General features: G+C 45.5%; 2 protein-coding genes across 4 annotated transcripts in view; one reads left to right on the top strand and one right to left on the bottom strand.

The window, feature by feature from the left end:
* The window catches only part of LOC130295768 (protein-L-isoaspartate(D-aspartate) O-methyltransferase-like), a 134,896-nt gene that overhangs the window by 15,119 nt on the left and 98,647 nt on the right, over window positions 1-21,130 (bottom strand). The window contains exon 1 of one of the 3 annotated variants that reach the window (XM_056546852.1): window positions 43-253. The exons of 1 other annotated variant lie outside the window; for it this stretch is intronic. In XM_056546852.1, the coding sequence (XP_056402827.1) occupies window positions 43-214 (172 nt within the window). In that variant the 5' untranslated portion in view covers window positions 215-253. Of the gene's footprint in view, window positions 1-42; window positions 254-21,130 lie in introns of those variants that run through there. One more of the 3 variants, XM_056546854.1, reaches the window with a different exon arrangement.
* Window positions 158-19,627, top strand: CCDC32 (coiled-coil domain containing 32). Its single transcript, XM_056546855.1, has 4 exons — window positions 158-293; window positions 8,604-8,846; window positions 10,313-10,469; window positions 18,191-19,627. Exons 2-4 carry the CDS (start codon window positions 8,618-8,620, stop codon window positions 18,327-18,329), a joined length of 525 nt encoding a protein of 174 aa, XP_056402830.1. The 5' UTR covers window positions 158-293; window positions 8,604-8,617; the 3' UTR covers window positions 18,330-19,627.

The following is a 21,130-nucleotide window of genomic DNA, read 5'->3' on the forward strand; positions in this document are numbered from 1 at the left end:
CTCGTACCCCCCTCACAACATATACACAGGCCCCGCACTCACCTCCACTCCCACATGAGCCTTCACAGCTGCCGTAGGTAAACACACCAGCGCCGTTACCATGACGAAATACGGGACACGCCCCTTTACCCCGCCCACTCTCTCTGCGAAGGAGAACACGGTTGGCTGTGGTCCTAGTGACGGACAGGTGAGGCGACCAATCAGAGCTCAGCATGGATGACAGTGATTGGACGGTATTGGACACGCCTACAGACGGGCGGAAGTGCTGAACAGGAGCTGGAGAGTGAAAGGAGGTGAGTGTTGTTATGTTTATGGGGCTTGGGGCCCTCACAGGGTCTACATAGGGGCCACACTGGAGCTTTGTGGTGTAGTCAGTGCTACAATGCAACATCTAATAGATCTTTGCTATGTGTAATGTATGGGAGCCATACAAGGGTGGAGGACCAATCACATCGCTGCTTTTATCTCTGTCCCTCAACTGGAAAACGAAAGCTGGAATCTGATTGGTTACTGTTGGAATCAGTTCTTAGCGAGGGTTAAAATGATCCGGAATCGGTGGTAATGTCTGCGGCAATTTGTGCCGGACAGAATCGCCGTCCCATTGACAAAGTGGCGGATTTGGACACGTTTAATCTTCCCACAGAATCCCATTCCTCATTGGAAGTTCTGTCGCGGAACCTACAACGTGTCGACGGAACAGAGGAATTCCCATTGAGATCCATTGGGGGCGGCGGTGGGCTGCTGCTGCGACAGAGAATATGCGCAGAATATCCGTAGTGTGAACGCAGCCTTTAGCTCGCACTGATTTATCTATAGGAGACTCAGTACTAGGATAAGGCCGCGTTCACACTGTGCGACTGATGGAATGTGCGCGCTGAATGTAATACCGGACTCCATAGAGCGCTCATAGACTCCCGTGTAATGTAAATATATACGGCCCCTTTATTAGAGGTAGGAATGTCCTGAACATTTGCACACTACTTGTGTAAATGTCCCTGATCCCGGCAGACCATGTCCCTGATCATCACGCGTTCCGTTATCTCGAGTGGTGCAGGAGCCGCCGCACGCTGAAATTAGGCAAAGGAGAGGGTCAGAAGGTCCTGCAGCACTAACAGTGGAGGGTGCGGAGGCCTCAGTGCGGGAGCGGAGGGAGGGTAAGGGGAATTTTTTTTTTTTTTTTGAAGGGGACTTATTGGGGGAAACTACTTGGGGGCTTCTACCTAATAGGAGGGTTCCCTAACTACTGGGGGCTTCTACCTAAAAGGGGGGTTCCCTAACTACTGGGGGTTTCTCGCCAATACCTAATGGGGGATTCCCTACCTACCCCCTGGGGCTTCTACCTCATAGGGGAATTCTTTACCTACCTGTAAGTGAGGGTCTCATGTTCACCTATGGCTTCTCAAATTCTAGAGCCGCCTGTGATGTCACATGACATTAAAGAGCTGGGGCTGGTGATGTCACGGCCCCACCCCCCTCAAGGCAAATCAATGCAGCACAGCTCCCCTTTAAAAAGAAAAAAAGAAAAAAGTATCAGCACTCATAGCAGGACATCCCTAGTGAGAGCCCATTGTCCTCTCACCATCGTAGCCATTGCCCCCCCCCCCCCCCCCGATCACAGATTGTATTGTTTTGTTTTTCGATTTCTTGTGTCTTTCTCTTCCAGGATTGAGCGGAGTGTTAGTGTAGCATGTGGTACGGTGTATAGCTTAGGGAACCTGCTGTGTATCGTACTGTCATGCTTTGTGTGATTGTAATTGTTAGACATCTTATCGCCTATCTAAAGGATAGACGATAAGATGTCTGATCGCTGGGAACCCCTGCATTCCCCCCGCAGGAGACCGGTACCTCAGCAGCCCGGAGCTAAGTTTTCTCCGAGGCTGATGACGGGCGGTGCAGGGGATGCCCCTTCGTGACGTCATGCCCCGCTCCCACAATACAAGTCTATGGGAGGGGGTGTGACGCCCCTTCCGTAGACCTGCATTGAAGGGGGCGGACGTGACGTCACGAGGGGGTGGGGCCGTGATGTCACAATGTCCAGCCACAAGAAAGTACAAGTCGGCACAACCACCTCTGCTCAATCCGAAATAACCAGGCAACCCATAAACAGATGCACTGCTACCGCAACTGTATGGAAGTCCGTCCGAGTGGTGCTCAGTTCAGAAGACGCAGTGATTGTGTAATCCACACAAGAAAGGAGGAACGAACGGCTCCTCACTCATATCAACGGTGACTTTATTCAGGACAACAGGTGCATAAGACAAACAGGTACGTCCACAGCAGGAGCGGCGTTTTGCGTTTGCACGCTTCTTCCTGAAGAAGCGTGCAAACGTAAAATGTCGCTCCTGCTGTGGACGTACCTGTTTGTCTTATGCACCTGTTGTCCTGAATAAAGTCACCGTTGATATGAGTGAGTAGCCGTTCGTTCCTCCTTTCTTGTGTGGATTCCGTGATGTCACAATGCCCCGTCCCCTGCACTGCCCGTCATCAGCCTCGGAGAAAACTTAGCGGGGGTCCCCAGCAATCAGACATCTTGTCCTCTATCCTTTGGATAGTGGATAAGATATCTAACAGTGGAGTGCCCCATTAAAAGAGCTAAAACAGCAGGTGACCAGCTCCAGGACCATTGTGTCAAGGGAAGCAGCAAGGCGAGACTCCAGGGGGGGAAAAAGAACAAAAACTGAGAAACGTGACCTTGTCAGATGGATCCAGATCTCTATAGAGAAACATGGCCTGGTCAGATGGATCCAGATCTCTATAGAGAAACATGGCCTGGTCAGATGGATCCAGATCTCTATAGAGAAACATGACCTGGTCAGATGGATCCAGATCTCTATAGAGAAACATGACCTGGTCAGATGGACCCAGATCTCTATAGAGAAACATGGCCTGGTCAGATGGATCCAGATCTCTATAGAGAAACATGTCCTGGTCAGATGGATCCAGATCTCTATAGAGAAACATGACCTGGTCAGATGGACCCAGATCTCTATAGAGAAACATGTCCTGGTCAGATGGATCCAGATCTCTATAGAGAAACATGACCTGGTCAGATGGACCCAGATCTCTATAGAGAAACATGTCCTGGTCAGATGGATCCAGATCTCTATAGAGAAACATGTCCTGGTCAGATGGATCCAGATCTCTATAGAGAAACATGGCCTGGTCAGATGGATCCAGATCTCTATAGAGAAACATGACCTGGTCAGATGGACCCAGATCTCTATAGAGAAACATGACCTGGTCAGATGGACCCAGATCTCTATAGAGAAACATGGCCTGGTCAGATGGATCCAGATCTCTATGGAGAAACATGGCCTGGTCAGATGGATCCAGATCTCTGTAGAGAAACATGGCCTGGTCAGATGGATCCAGATCTCTATAGAGAAACATGTCCTGGTCAGATGGATCCAGATCTCTGTAGGGAAACATGTCCTGGTCAGATGGATCCAGATCTCTATAGAGAAACATGGCCTGGTCAGATGGATCTAGATCTCTATAGAGAAACATGTCCTGGTCAGATGGATCCAGATCTCTATAGAGAATCATGGCCTTGTCAGATGGATCCAGATCTCTATAGAGAAACATGACCTGGTCAGATGGATCCAGATCTCTATAGAGAAACATGGCCTGGTCAGATGGATCCAGATCTCTATAGAGAAACATGACCTGGTCAGATGGATCTAGATCTCTATAGAGAAACATGACCTGGTCAGATGGATCCAGATCTCTATAGAGAAACATGACCTGGTCAGATGGATCCAGATCTCTATAGAGAAACATGTACTGGTCAGATGGATCCAGATCTCTATAGAGAAACCTGACCTGGTCAGATGGATCCACATCTAGGCACATTAGATAATTAGCTATAAGATATTAGTGTATATAAGGCTGTATTCACATTACGATTCAAACATACAGCAGCTGGATACGGCAGAGAATTTGGAATCCGGCTGCTGCCGTATTTTCGCCGGAGGACGGAGTCAGCTAGTGACTCCAGTTGGGTCATTTTTGGACCATATCTGTTTCTGTTGCCGGACTGGAATGGCAGCAGACCACAGTTTTCAGTCCAAAAACGGTATTGGTCCAAGGGTTCACACCAAGTACGTTTCCTATATACGTTTTCATTATTGAAAACGCATGGAACTGTATTGAAAACCGTATGCATCCGGTTGCGTACAGTTTGCTTGCAATAAGGTTTTCTCCCGTACTCAAAACCGTGGTTGACTGCAACCGCATACGTTTTTTTTTTAACATGGACGTCAATGGGAAACGCACATGTATACGGTTTTTACTTTGCACATGCGCATTTGCATCCTAAAGTCCCCACCCAAGACCCCTTCCATTAAAAATGGACATAATTTTCAAAAACTAATGTTTTTTTTTTTTTTTGTAAAAACGGATGGAACTGTATGCCCTTTTAAAAACAGTGTACGTTTTAAAAAACGCATACGGTTTACTTTTTCCCGTGCTGTTCCATCCGTTTTTTTGCCATTTGGTTTTCTTTAGAAAAAGTGATTGAAAACAGGATGGCAAAAACATGATGTGAACCCAGCCTAAGGGTGCATTCGCTCCACGTTTTTGCAATACAGTTCCCGTATACGTTTTCTATGTGAAAACCTTATGAAACCGTATGCATTGATATATGTCCAAATTAAATGTAAATATATATATATATACACACACAAATAAAATAGGAAAAGGGGATAACGTCCTAATAAAGAGGTAGATTGTGTGATAGCTGGATGTATAATATAAAGAATAGGGCACAATGCACTATATAGGGGGAGATTTATCAAAACCTGTTCAGGGGAAAAGCTGCTGAGTTGCCCATAGCAACCAATCAGATCGCTTCTTTCAGTTTTGACAAAGGCCTCTGAAAGCAGCGATCTGATTGGTTGCTATGGGCAACTCAGCAGCTTTTCCTGTGGACGGGTTTTGATAAATCTCCCCCTATAAAGTGTATTATACCCTATTCTTCATATTGTACATCCAGCTATCACACAATCTACCTCTTTATTAGGACAAATGATATCATATTAAATGAGCGGATGAGTATGATGGAGAGCAGGGAATCATTATGTGCCGATTATTATTTGTTTTTTGTTTTTTTCTGTGTGTTTTTAAGAATTTACAGATAAAAATAACATATGTAGTAGATGGTAAGTGGGGGGAGCTCTAAAAAATAAGGAAAAAACATCAATATTTAATACATATACATTGTATATACTGCACGGTGTTATATACTATCGATAGTCCAGTAGTGGGTGATGCGAGTGATGATGTCATAGCAGTCTGGACATGATATAAGGAGCTGTTCTTTGAGGGTACTACTGTATGTAGTGAGGAGCGAGGAAGAGAGTTTCCTAGAGATTTGTTACAGATTTCCTAGAGTTGTACTAGAGATTTTCTACTGACAAGAAAATGGCGCAGATTTCCTGTCTGGCCGTGAAGGTTCCATCATCTTCCATTGAGGCCGACAACATCCAATGGATCCAGAGCATAAGGAACTGCCCCCCGGCATTCAGACCTGGAAGATTCACCAAGAAGGTGTCTAGAGCGCCAAGAATTAAGAGAATAATTGCACTTAGAGGGGAAATCCCACCAACCCCGAGGAGGAGGAGAAAGAAGGAGAGACGTACTCAATCTTCAGTCATCTTGGATGCGGACGCCATGACATATAAGAAAAGAGTCATTAAGTCCAAACCAGTATTCATAGAGGACAGATATCCAAAAAGGGTCTCCAGAAAACCGGCACTAGACCCAATCACTGAAGATCTGGAAGAGAAGGTGGGAGAAAAGATGGAGGAGAAGAAAGATGGAGGAATGGAGGAGAAGAAAGATGGAGGAATGGAGGAGAAGAAAGATGGAGGAATGGAGGAGAAGAAAGATGGAGGAATGGAGGAGAAGAAAGATGGAGGAATGGAGGAGAAGAAAGATGGAGGAATGGAGGAGAAGGAAGATGGAGGAATGGAGACGAAGGAAGATGGAGGAATGGAGGAGAAGGAAGATGGAGGAATGGAGGAGAAGGAAGATGGAGGAATGGAGGAGAAGGAAGATGGAGGAATGGAGATGAAGGAAGATGGAGGAATGGAGATGAAGGAAGATGGAGGAATGGAGATGAAGGAAGATGGAGGAATGGAGATGAAGGAAGATGGAGGAATGGAGGAGAAGAAAGATGGAGGAATGGAGGAGAAGAAAGATGGAGGAATGGAGACGAAGGAAGATGGAGGAATGGAGACGAAGGAAGATGGAGGAATGGAGACAAAGGAAGATGGAGGAATGGAGACGAAGGAAGATGGAGGAATGGAGACAAAGGAAGATGGAGGAATGGAGGAGAAGGAAGATGGAGGAATGGAGGAGAAGGAAGATGGAGGAATGGAGATGAAGGAAGAAGCCGTAAGGCCAAGAGGCCGGATCAGGCCATGGTGGAGGAACCTGAAACACAGATTTAACTCCATTTTCGGCTGCTGGAAAAAGAACAAACAACAAGAAGAACATGAAGAAATATTCCCGATACATTATTCAAAACAGTATTGTTTTCTGGAATAAAATAGTCGGAATTAACAATGTTTGCTTTTGTTTTTTTTGGTTCACCATGTAAGATAAATAACATTATTGTTTTATAGGACAAGTCATAACCAACCGGGCAATATCTTTTATGCATGGGTTTTTTGTGTTTTTTTTTATTATTTATGTTTATTATAATACAGGGCTTTATTAAAAATTATTTATTGAAAAACATAATTTTTTTAAATTTTGTTTTAATTTTAAACTTTTTTCCCAATCTTAACTTTTTTCCTGTTGGGATCCTTGATCAGAGCCTGAGTGCAGACAGGAGCGGGAGGTCGCGCCGATCTAAGGATACGTTGACACATTGCGGCCATGTCCTAGTTTATTGCCACGACTACCACAAAATCATGGGAGAATAAAGAGTGTTTTTATTTTTCTTAAAGAGGTACTTCACCCCTAGACATCTTATTCCCTCATGACGTCACACCTTCCCTCTCAATGCAGGTCTATGGGAGGGGACGTGACGGCCGCCATGCCCCCCCCCCCACAGACTTTGATTGAGGGGACGTGGCTGTGACATTACCAGCCTCCGGTGCCATTGCCGGTGTTCTAACCTAATGCCGGGTGCTGCTCGGACATCGCGGGATGTCCCAGCGGTGGGACCCCTCAATTAGACATCTGATCCCTTATCCTTTGGATAGGGAATAAGATGTCTAGGGGGCAGAGTACCACTTCCACAGACTTTGCCGAAAAGCACCAAAAAGTCTCTGTTTTTGAGACATAATTAATGTGGCCAGCAGGTGGCAGCATCACACAGTAAAAGTGTTGTCAGTGGTGGTGGAGCATGAGGCCAAGTCTGGGACAGAGGGGCTTGTGGTTGGGGGCAATGGGGGACAAACATCAGGTGTAATGTGCAGTCTTCATATGGAGATACAAACGACATCTGAGGCCCCATGATGCACTGGGGTGCTCACTACTAGTCTATAGAATGAAACCCAAATCTAGTGTCCTCCAACCTGTGGCTCCTTTGACTACAACTCCCATCATGTTCTGACCGCCTTCAGCTCCCCAGGCCTGATTGGAGTTGGAGTTTTGCCATCTGTATAGATTGTAAACCAGAAACACATTGTCCAAATTATTTTAAAAAAATGTCTAAAAAAGTTGCATAGTTTTTTATTATACAGCAACGAAAGTGTGATTGTCCGCATTAGCAAAAAACATCTGCGACATATTACAACTCCTCACTGTTTAGGTAAATGGGGCTCAGCTGCAATACCAGACACATCCATGGGCAAGGGTGGCACTGCTTCTGGAATCGATCAGACCTTTTCTTTAATGCTTAAAGGGGTACTCCGGTGGAATTATTATTATTATTATTTTTATCAACTGGTGCCAGAAAGTTAAACATATTTGTAAATTACTTCTATTAAAAAATCTTTACCATTCCAGTACTTTTTAGCTGCTGAATACTACAGAGGAAATTCTTTTCTTTTTGAATACATTTTTTGTCTTGTCCACAGTGCTCTCTGCTGACACCTCTGTCCATATCAGGAACTGTCCAGAACAGGAGAAAATCCTCATAGCAAACTTATGCTGCTCTGGACAGTTCCTGATATGGACAGAGGTGTCAGCAGAGAGCACTGTGGACAAGACAAAAAAGAAATTCAAAAAGAAAAGAATTTCCTCTGTAGCATACAGCTGCTAAAAAGTACTGGAAGGGTAAAGATTTTTAAATAGAAGTGATTTACAAATCTGTTTAACTTTCTGGCACCAGTTCATTTAAAAAAAATAAAAAATAAATAAGTTTTCCACCGGAAGAAACCCCTTTAAGCTGCCCATACATATTACAATAATGTCCGGCTCATCATCTTATGTGCGTGGGGCCTCCAGACTTGGATTTCACTTTGCCGATTCTTTTGCCGGGTGTAATAGTACAGAAAACTTTAAAGTGAAGATTTTTCCCATTTTTTTGCATATATATATATTGAGCTGATTTTTCAAATTTTTTCGTATATATATATTGAACTGACTTTTTTCTCATTTTTTCGGATATATATATTGAACTGACTTTTCTTTGTCGCCTTCATCTGCAGAGTCTCCAGCACCAATGAGGATGATCGAGAGCCTGGATTCGGCCGACATGGTGTCCAGCAGTGACATGTGGGCGGAGATTTGCCCCAGCGCCCCGGATGTCCTGGATGAGAACCCCTCGGACTGCTTCACCGATTCCTTCCTGTGTCCTCATCCTAGTGAGATCCCCCAGAACGGAGCCGCCTCCTACTCCCCAAAACCCTGGGCCCCATTACAAGACTCAGAAATGTACTTAGCAACATTAGGTCAGTGAACCGGGTCCCTTCTGCTTCCTAATTCTCATTATTCATCCCCCGAATTACATGAAATACAATGCAGAGGACGGGAGGAAAGGAGCCGCCATGACTTTACCATGTGGACGTGTCCTTCGATCGGATAATGTGCAAGGACTGGGGGAGGTCCTGCCGGGGACTGGAGGGATAGAGGGAAGTCCTGCCGGGGACTGGAGGGAGAGAGGGAAGTCCTGCCGGGGACTGGGGGAGGAGAGGGAAGTCCTGCCGGGGACTGGGGGAGGAGAGGGAAGTCCTGCCGGGGACTGGAGGAAGAGAGGGAAGTCCTGCCGGGGACTGGAGGGATAGAGGGAGGTCCTGCCGGGACTGGAGTGAGAGAGGGAAGTCCTGCCGGGACTGGGGGAGGAGAGGGAAGTCCTGCCGGGGACTGGAGGGATAGAGGGAGGTCCTGCCGGGGACTGGAGGGATAGAGGGAGGTCCTGCCGGGGACTGGAGGGATAGAGGGAAGTCCTGCCGGGGACTGGAGAGATAGAGGGAAGTCCTGCCGGGGACCGGAGGGATAGAGGGAAATCCTGCCGGGGACCGGAGGGATAGAGGGAAGTCCTGCTGGGGACTGGAGGGATAGAGGGAGGTCCTGCCGGGGACTGGAGGGATAGAGGGAGGTCCTGCCGGGGACTGGAGGGATAGAGGGAAGTCCTGCCGGGAACGGAGGGATAGAGGGAAATCCTGCCGGGGACTGGGGGAGGAGAGGGAAGTCCTGCCGGGGACTGGAGAGATAGAGGGAAGTCTTGCCGGGGACCGGAGGGATAGAGGGAAGTCCTGCCGGGGACTGGAGAGATAGAGGGAAGTCTTGCCGGGGACCGGAGGGATAGAGGGAAATCCTGCCGGGGACCGAAGGGATAGAGGGAAGTCCTGCTGGGGACTATGAAGGAGAGGGAAGTCCTGCTGGGGTGTGAGGGTAGCTGAGACATGAGAGGACTGTTCTCCATAATGTACAGCACTGTCCTTTAACCTGTTACTCTCCAGATTGAAGCCAGTCTAGGTGTCATCTGTAGGTGAAGGGACAGATCACTGCAGAGATTGTCTGGATGTTGAGTTTACAGGTTACATTTACTGATATTACGGAGACAACACTTTCCAGATACCAGAAATGAATAGAAAATGTCATAATACAGTTTTGTCCACTATGTGTATTCGGTGTCATCGTGGAGTCATTACATCATTTTGTGTTTCCCAACCAGGGTGCCTCCAGCTGTTGCAAAACTACAATTCCCAGCATGCCCGGACAGCCGAAGGCTGTCCGGGCATGCTGGGAGTTGTAGTTTTGCAACAGCTGGAGGCACCCTGGTTGGGAAACACTGTCCTACACTATACACAATACTGATCGCATTATATGGTATACCCTGCACTCTGTGTACTTCTACTTTCGGAGAATAAAAGACCATTTCTATATATATATATATATAATTTTATCCTTCCAGAACGCAAGTTACAGAAAATTAAAGGTCAGACGTGTGAGGTGACGTCCAAGGATATGTTACTCTCTCTGGGGAAAGCCAAAAAAGAATGCTGGGACCGATTCCTGCAGGAATCCTCTGAGACCGAAGCTTACATCGATACCGGTGACCTTGACAATAGGTACGGAGAAGCGGCCATTACTTATAATGTATTAGAGATAACTAATGCCTTTGGCTGTCCAGGCATGCTGGGAGTTGTAGTTTTGGAAAAGCTAGAGGCTCCCTGGTTTGGAAACACTACTTTATAGGGGGACTCGGGTGAAAACATTTTGTTTTTATCAGTTGGTGCCAGAAAGTTAAACAGATTTGTTAAATGATTTCTATATAAGAATCTTAAAGGGGTACTCCGGTGGAATTTTGTCTTAGGGCCGGAGTACCCCTTTAATAAATGTTGCTGAGAAACATTAGATCATTGTGCATGTTGTGGATGTGCGACCATGTCCGTTTTCGCTATTTGAATTTTCCTTCTAGACCAGTGGTTTGTAACCTTGTTGGAGGTGCTGAACCCCCCCCCCCCCCCAGCTTCATATGCGCATTCACCGAACCCCTCTTAATTGGAAAAATAAAATGTGATTTTTTTCAAATTCAAAACATAGGAGGTATATACTTATACATAGGAGGTATATACTTATACATAGGAGGTCTATATTTATACATAGGAGGTATATATTTATACATAGGAGGTATATATTTATACATAGGAGGTCTATATTTATACATAGGAGGTCTATATTTATACATAGGAGGTCTATATTTATACATAGGAGGTATATACTTATACATAGGAGGTATATATTTATACATAGGAGGTATATATTTATACATAGGAGGTATATATTTATACATAGGAGGTATATATTTATACATAGGAGGTATATATTTATACATAGGAGGTCTATATTTATACATAGGAGGTATATATTTATACATAGGAGGTATATATTTATACATAGGAGGTATAGATTTATACATAGGAGGTATATACGTATACATAGGAGGTATAGATTTATACATAGGAGGTATATACTTATACATAGGAGGTATATATTTATACATAGGAGGTATATACTTATACATAGGAGGTATATACTTATACATAGGAGGTCTATATTTATACATAGGAGGTATATATTTATACATAGGAGGTATATATTTATACATAGGAGGTCTATATTTATACATAGGAGGTATATATTTATACATAGGAGGTATATATTTATACATAGGAGGTATAGATTTATACATAGGAGGTATAGATTTATACATAGGAGGTATATACTTATACATAGGAGGTATATATTTATACATAGGAGGTATATACTTATACATAGGAGGTATATACTTATACATAGGAGGTCTATATTTATACATAGGAGGTATATATTTATACATAGGAGGTATATATTTATACATAGGAGGTCTATATTTATACATAGGAGGTATATATTTATACATAGGAGGTATATATTTATACATAGGAGGTCTATATTTATACATAGGAGGTCTATATTTATACATAGGAGGTCTATATTTATACATAGGAGGTATATATTTATACATAGGAGGTATATATTTATACATAGGAGGTATATATTTATACATAGGAGGTCTATATTTATACATAGGAGGTATATATTTATACATAGGAGGTCTATATTTATACATAGGAGGTATATACGTATACATAGGAGGTATATATTTATACATAGGAGGTATATATTTATACATAGGAGGTATATATTTATACATAGGAGGTATATATTTATACATAGGAGGTCTATATTTATACATAGGAGGTCTATATTTATACATAGGAGGTATATATTTATACATAGGAGGTATATACTTATACATAGGAGGTATATATTTATACATAGGAGGTATATACTTATACATAGGAGGTATATACTTATACATAGGAGGTATATATTTATATATAGGAGGTATATATTTATACATAGGAGGTCTATATTTATACATAGGAGGTCTATATTTATACATAGGAGGTATATATTTATACATAGGAGGTATATATTTATACATAGGAGGTATATACTTATACATAGGAGGTATATATTTATACATAGGAGGTATATACTTATACATAGGAGGTATATACTTATACATAGGAGGTATATATTTATATATAGGAGGTATATATTTATACATAGGAGGTCTATATTTATACATAGGAGGTCTATATTTATACATAGGAGGTATATATTTATACACAGGAGGTATATATTTATACACAGGAGGTATATATTTATACATAGGAGGTATATATTTATACATAGGAGGTCTATATTTATACATAGGAGGTATATACTTATACATAGGAGGTATATATTTATACATAGGAGGTCTATATTTATACATAGGAGGTATATATTTATACATAGGAGGTATATATTTATACATAGGAGGTATATACTTATACATAGGAGGTATATATTTATACATAGGAGGTATATATTTATACATAGGAGGTATATACTTATACATAGGAGGTATATATTTATACATAGGAGGTATATATTTATACATAGGAGGTATATATTTATACATAGGAGGTCTATATTTATACATAGGAGGTATATATTTATACATAGGAGGTATATACTTATACATAGGAGGTATATACTTATACATAGGAGGTATATATTTATACATAGGAGGTATATATTTATATATAGGAGGTCTATATTTATACATAGGAGGTATATATTTATACATAGGAGGTATATATTTATACATAGGAGGTATATACTTATACATAGGAGGTATATATTTATACATAGGAGGTATATATTTATACATAGGAGGTCTATATTTATACATAGGAGGTATATATTTATACATAGGAGGTATATATTTATACATAGGAGGTATATATTTATACATAGGAGGTATATACTTATACATAGGAGGTATATATTTATACATAGGAGGTATATATTTATACATAGGAGGTATATATTTATACATAGGAGGTATATATTTATACATAGGAGGTATATATTTATACATAGGAGGTATATATTTATACATAGGAGGTATATATTTATACATAGGAGGTATATATTTATACATAGGAGGTATATACTTATACATAGGAGGTATATACTTATACATAGGAGGTATATATTTATACATAGGAGGTATATATTTATATATAGGAGGTATATATTTATACATAGGGGGTATATATTTATACATAGGGGGTATATATTTATACATAGGAGGTCTATATTTATACATAGGAGGTCTATATTTATACATAGGAGGTATATACTTATACATAGGAGGTATATATTTATACATAGGAGGTATATATTTATATATAGGGGGTATATATTTATACATAGGGGGTATATATTTATACATAGGGGGTATATATTTATACATAGGAGGTATATATTTATATATAGGAGGTATATATTTATACATAGGGGGTATATATTTATACATAGGGGGTATATATTTATACATAGGAGGTATATATTTATACATAGGAGGTATATATTTAAGTATATATTTATACATAGGTGCACAAAATGAACAAAACCATTAAGACACATTAGGTGCAGGCAGTGTTCCCCCACATTAGGTGCAGGCAGTGTTCCCCCACACATTAGGCAGGCAGTGTTCCCCCACACATTAGGCAGGCAGTGTTCCCCCACACATTAGGCAGGCAGTGTTCCCCCACACATTAGGCAGGCAGTGTTCCCCCACACATTAGGCAGGCAGTGTTCCCCCACACATTAGGCAGGCAGTGTTCCCCCACACATTAGGCAGGCAGTGTTCCCCCACACATTAGGCAGGCAGTGTTCCCCCACACATTAGGCAGGCAGTGTTCCCCCACATTAGGCAGGCAGTGTTCCCCCACATTAGGCAGGCAGTGTTCCCCCACATTAGGCAGGCAGTGTTCCCCCACATTAGGTGCAGGCGGTATTCCCTCCACATTAGGTGCAGGCAGTGTTCCCCCACATTAGGGGCAGGCGGTGTTCCTCCCACATTAGGCAGGCAGTGTTCCCCCACACATTAGGCAGGCAGTGTTCCCCCACACATTAGGCAGGCAGTGTTCCCCCACACATTAGGCGCAGGCAGTGTTCCCCCACATTAGGCAGGCGGTGTTCCCCCACATTAGGCAGGCGGTGTTCCCCCCACATTAGGCAGGAAGTGTTCCCCCACACATTAGGCAGGCAGTGTTTCCCCACATTAGGCAGGTAGTGTTTCCCCACATTAGGCAGGCAGTGTTCCCCCCACATTAGGCAGGCAGTGTTCCCCCACACATTAGGCAGGCAGTGTTCCCCCCACATTAGGCGCAGGCAGTGTTCCCCCCACATTAGGCGCAGGCAGTGTTCCCCCACATTAGGCAGGCAGTGTTCCCCCACATTAGGCAGGCAGTGTTCCCCCCACATTAGGCAGGCAGTGTTGCCCCACATTAGGCGCAGGCAGTGTTCCCCCACATTAGGCAGGCAGTGTTCCCACACATTAGGCGCAGGCAGTGTTCCCCCACATTAGGCAGGCAGTGTTCCCCCCCACATTAGGCAGGCAGTGTTCCCCCCACATTAGGCAGGCAGTGTTCCCCCACATTAGGCAGGCAGTGTTCCCCCACATTAGGCAGGCAGTGTTCCCCCACATTAGGCAGGCAGTGTTCCCCAACATTAGGCAGGCAGTGTTCCCCCACATTAAGCAGGCAGTGTTCCCCCACATTAGGCAGGCAGTGTTCCCCCACATTAGGCAGGCAGTGTTCCCCCACATTAGGCAGGCAGTGTTCCCCCACATTAGGCAGGCAGTTTTCCCCCACATTAGGTGCAGGCAGTGTTCCCCCACATTAGGTGCAGGCAGTGTTCCCCCACATTAGGTGCAGGCGGTATTCCCTCCACATTAGGTGCAGGCGGTGTTCCCCCACATTAGGGGCAGGCGGTGTTCCCCCCACATTAGGCAGGCAGTGTTCCCCCACACATTAGGCAGGCAGTGTTCCCCCACACTTTAGGCAGGCAGTGTTCCCCCACACATTAGGCGCAGGCAGTGTTCCCCCACATTAGGCAGGCGGTGTTCCCCCACATTAGGCAGGCGGTGTTCCCCCCACATTAGGCAGGAAGTGTTCCCCCACACATTAGGCAGGCAGTGTTTCCCCACATTAGGCAGGTAGTGTTTCCCCACATTAGGCAGGCAGTGTTCCCCCCACATTAGGCAGGCAGTGTTCCCCCACACATTAGGCAGGCAGTGTTCCCCCACACATTAGGGAGGCAGTGTTCCCCCCACATTAGGCGCAGGCAGTGTTCCCCCACATTAGGCAGGCAGTGTTCCCCCCACATTAGGCAGGCAGTGTTCCCCCACATTAGGCAGGCAGTGTTCCCCCCACATTAGGCAGGAAGTGTTCCCCCACACATTAGGCAGGCAGTGTTTCCCCACATTAGGCAGGTAGTGTTTCCCCACATTAGGCAGGCAGTGTTCCCCCCACATTAGGCAGGCAGTGTTCCCCCACACATTAGGCAGGCAGTGTTCCCCCCACATTAGGCGCAGGCAGTGTTCCCCCCACATTAGGCGCAGGCAGTGTTCCCCCACATTAGGCAGGCAGTGTTCCCCCACATTAGGCAGGCAGTGTTCCCCCCACATTAGGCAGGCAGTGTTGCCCCACATTAGGCGCAGGCAGTGTTCCCCCACATTAGGCAGGCAGTGTTCCCACACATTAGGCAGGCAGTGTTCCCCCACATTAGGCAGGCAGTGTTCCCCCCCACATTAGGCAGGCAGTGTTCCCCCCACATTAGGCAGGCAGTGTTCCCCCCACATTAGGCAGGCAGTGTTCCCCCACATTAGGCAGGCAGTGTTCCCCCACATTAGGCAGGCAGTGTTCCCCCACATTAGGCAGGCAGTGTTCCCCAACATTAGGCAGGCAGTGTTCCCCCACATTAAGCAGGCAGTGTTCCCCCACATTAAGCAGGCAGTGTTCCCCCACATTAGGCAGGCAGTGTTCCCCCACATTAGGCAGGCAGTGTTCCCCCACATTAGGCAGGCAGTGTTCCCCCACATTAGGCAGGCAGTGTTCCCCCACATTAGGTGCAGGCAGTGTTCCCCCACATTAGGTGCAGGCAGTGTTCCCCCACATTAGGTGCAGGCGGTATTCCCTCCACATTAGGTGCAGGCGGTGTTCCCCCACATTAGGGGCAGGCGGTGTTCCCCCCACATTAGGCAGGCAGTGTTCCCCCACACATTAGGCAGGCAGTGTTCCCCCACACATTAGGCAGGCAGTGTTCCCCCACACATTAGGCAGGCAGTGTTCCCCCACACATTAGGCGCAGGCAGTGTTCCCCCACATTAGGCAGGCGGTGTTCCCCCACATTAGGCAGGCGGTGTTCCCCCCACATTAGACAGGAAGTGTTCCCCCACACATTAGGCAGGCAGTGTTTCCCCACATTAGGCAGGTAGTGTTTCCCCACATTAGGCAGGCAGTGTTCCCCCCACATTAGGCAGGCAGTGTTCCCCCACACATTAGGCAGGCAGTGTTCCCCCACACATTAGGGAGGCAGTGTTCCCCCCACATTAGGCGCAGGCAGTGTTCCCCCACACTAGGCAGGCAGTGTTCCCCCCACATTAGGCAGGCAGTGTTCCCCCCACATTAGGCAGGCAGTGTTGCCCCACATTAGGCGCAGGCAGTGTTCCCACACATTAGGCAGGCAGTGTTCCCCCACATTAGGCAGGCAGTGTTCCCACACATTAGGCAGGCAGTGTTCCCACACATTAGGCAGGCAGTGTTCCCCCACATTAGGCAGGCAGTGTTCCCCCCCACATTAGGCAGGCAGTGTTCCCCCCCACATTAGGCAGGCAGTGTTCCCCCCACATTAGGCAGGCAGTGTTCCCCCACATTAGGCAGGCAGTGTTCCCCCACATTAGGCAGGCAGTGTTCCCCCACATTAGGCAGGCAGTGTTCCCCCACATTAAGCAGGCAGTGTTCCCCCACATTAGGCAGGCAGTGTTCCCCCACATTAGGCAGGCAGTGTTCCCCCACATTAGGCAGGCAGTGTTCCTCCACAGACATACACCCTCCAGCCATATACAGTGTTTGCCTGTGTACTGCCCACTTCAGTGCTCTGACCACCGCTCCGGCTATAGCAGTAGGTCTCGGGACCGGTGGTCGGAGCCCCGAAGATGACGTCCCGCTGGTCACTTACCAAGCTGACCAGCACCCGTCTTCCTCCTCCTCGATCCTCCGGTCCTCGGCGCCTTCGTTTCTATGGGCACATGTACGGGACGTCAGTGACATCCCGGCGTCCGCTAGTTAATAGTGATGGGGGGAATTGCCCCGTCGCTACAGGATGGGCAAACACCAACTCTGCTCGGGGCCCCAAGAAATTGCTTGGTTTGCCTGTCCTGTTGTGACGGGCCTGGAGTCGGCTGTGTGTTTGACCTCCGCCGAACCCGCGAGACTGACTCGCCGAACCCCTGGGGTTAAGAACCACTGTTCTAGTGGGTTGGCTGAATATATATATTTAACTTGTGGGCGTATACATTATGTCATGGCTACATTGTTATCTGATTGGATACTACTAACCTCACAAATATGGTCCTTCTCTGAAGTCTCGACACAGCAGCGTGACCATTTTCCTGCTGCATATATACTGAATTAGTCTATAGTGTGTAATGTTGCCTATCTACCACAAATACATCTCCTAATATTTTACAAGGAGTCATCTGCCGGCTACCGACCGGAATCCATTACCTCCCCCGACACATTAAATGGCAGCTCATTACCCCCGCTCGGTCTTAGCGTTTGGCTTCTCCGCCTACGCCTATTGATTTTTTTTTCTCTTTTTTTAATTCTCACATTTTCAGCACGCTAGAACACTTGAAGAGGTGGCTGCAGCCGGAGAAAGTGGCGATCAACGCGGAAGAAGTACAATACCTAATACCCGGCGAATCTCCGCCAGTAAGTGGCGACAGCGAGCAGGACTCGTCTTCTGTGGAGCAGTGAGGTCCTCTGTGCTGCTGTGGAACCTACGGTCCGTATATACAAATAGTTACAATGTATATTTTACCTTCATCCTGGACAACATAATTAACTAAAATGACATAATTTAATGTAATAAAACTTTGATATTCTGACTTTTTTACACTTTATTTGTATTACGTTTTTAGTATTATATATGTTTAAAAGGAATTCGCTATGTTTGCTGCTATATTTGCCTCCAGTTCTTGCAAAACTACAACTCCCAGCATGCGCTCCCCCTCCCCGCATACATTTATTCTGCAGGGGGACACTTGCCCGACCCTTTTCTCCTCTGACATCCAGAGTCAACAGAGAGTCGAGAGGTCATCGTACACATAGATCAGTGTTTCCCAACTGGTGTGTCTCCAGCTGTTGATAAACTACAACTCCCAGCATACGCTCCCCCTCCCCACATACACTAGCACATTTATTCTGCAGGGGGACACTTGCCCGACCCTTCTCTTCTCTGACATCCAGAGTCAACAGAGAGTCGAGAGGCCATCATACACATAGTTCAGTGTTTCCCAACCGGTGTGTCTCCAGCTGCTGAAAAACTACAACTCCCAGCATGCACTCTCCATCCCCGCATATACTAGCACATTTATTCTGCAGGAGGACACTTGCCCGACCCTTCTCTTCTCTGACATCCAGAGTCAACAGAGAGTCGAGAGGTCATTGTACACATAAATCAGTGTTTCACAACCGGTGTGTCTCCAGCTGCTGAAAAACTACAACTCCCAGCATGCACTCTCCATCCCAGCATATACTAGCACATTTATTCTGCAGGGGGACACTTGCCCGACCCTTCTCTCCTCTGACATCCAGAGCCAACAGAGAGTCGAGAGGCCATCGTACACATAGATCAGTTTTTTTTGAAACAGTGTTCCTCCAGCTGTTGCAAAACTACAACTCCCAGCATGCCTGGTTAGCCTGTTGAGGTGATGGCAGTTGCCAAACTTCTTCCTATTTCTTAGCCTAGTGTCAAGGAGGTGGGGCCAAGCTGTTTAAGTGCCTCATCTCTCAGCTCCTCCTAGACGGATTTACTCAGGGAGGGCCTCGGAGGCAAGGGCAAGTGAGGAGGCGTGCCAGGCTGTGGCACATGAGTGAATGGAGCCAAGTTGTAATACCATACACAACCTGGATGTGGTGCAGTTTTTGGAAGAAATTCGCTCAGTTTTTTTTCCTGACTAACCCCTTTAAAAAAAAAAAAAAAGTTTAATGCCATTTATTTTGCTTTCCTATAGGCGATTATTTTTCCAATACACATCACATACAAAAACCAACCAAAATCCCCAAATCTTTGTCCGTTTCCCTACCCAACCCAGCGTCCCACCCAACCAACCCATGACAAAATCTGACTCCCGAGAGGGGGGGAGGAAAAAAAAAGGACATTTGTTTCTTATATATATGACCTTGGGCACTATATACAATGTCATCCATTATCAATATGATTTCATGTATGTAATTCCTAGAAACCTTGTATTTGTTTTGTGTTGTACCAACAATAGTTTCTTCCAAAATATAGGGATGTCTAAGAATGAGAAGCAGCGCCCCCCTAGTCCTTGGGCATGAACTGCAGTGACCTTGGACGAGCCCTTTACATTCCTACCTTAAAGGGGTACTCCACTGCTCCGCGTTTGGAACAAACTGTTCCAAACGCTGGAGCCGGCGCCGGGAGCTCGTGATGTCATAGCCCCGCCCCCTCATGACGGCTGTCACGCCCCCTCCCATAGACTTGCACTGAGGGGACTGGGCTAGGATGTCATGAGCTCCCAGCTCCAGCGTTTGGAACAGTTTGTACCCCTTTAAGTAAATCTTCATCAGGCTGGATCAGAGCAGTCAAGGAGCATTATACTATGCTACAATGCTATGCCTAGCCAAAACTGATTTCTGGCTTGTCCACGGGATGGTTCATCAGTCATTGAACGTGAAGGTAACTGCAGTAACCAGGCACGGGGACTAGGCAGGAGGAATGGGACCAACTTCTACTCACCCTATTTACGGCAAAGATCTATGCCCGGCTGGGGGGCTTGTTAAATGGACCCTGACGATCAGCGATCAATGGTCTGTTTTTGCCCGGCCCCTTTAACCACTTTAATACCATGGGTATTTTGAGTTTTAAATGGTCACAAATATTTCAACGTAATTCTCAGGATAAGCCGCTGTGTATGAGGGGTAGCACTATTTATGGCCATTAGATCACTATATGGCATCTTTCACTCGTTTTCCCCTCTGCAGGCTCCATCTCTAATTTCAGTAGCTGCTATGATGTCTCCCATACACTTCACACACAAGTGGGGATTCTGCTCTCCTTTACGTCTATATCACACCCTTAAAAGCAGCAGCAGCATGGAGGGCATTATAGAGCATTACTGAGCAGTGTAAGCTGTGAATCCAGCTCTGGGGGGATATAATACTTACTAGAGCTTTCAGCAGCTTCTTTGTGTGTGTCTCTTTGCCTCTGGCTCATCCTGAACCTAACTCCTCCCCCTCATACACTTGTACATAACCTGATCCTTCAGTGAGCTGATCATTCTCAAGCTGCTTTTCAGAGAAAATGATGAGTTTAGAAGGGAAGAGGGAACAGAAGAGGAGCCAGAAAAGAATTGAAAGAGGCCCTTTTCTCTAATTACATGTTACCAAGTTTGTCTTATTCCCTTGTACGATTGGTTTATACAAAGTTTGTTGAGCGTTATTGACCATATAATGACCAGACAAGTTTATTGAGTTCTGCATATACTGGTTAATTGGCTATAAATTCTATTTTTATTTTGATTATAGCATCT

This window comes from Hyla sarda, chromosome 11, assembly GCF_029499605.1.
Source record: "Hyla sarda isolate aHylSar1 chromosome 11, aHylSar1.hap1, whole genome shotgun sequence".
NCBI lineage: Eukaryota > Metazoa > Chordata > Amphibia > Anura > Hylidae > Hyla > Hyla sarda.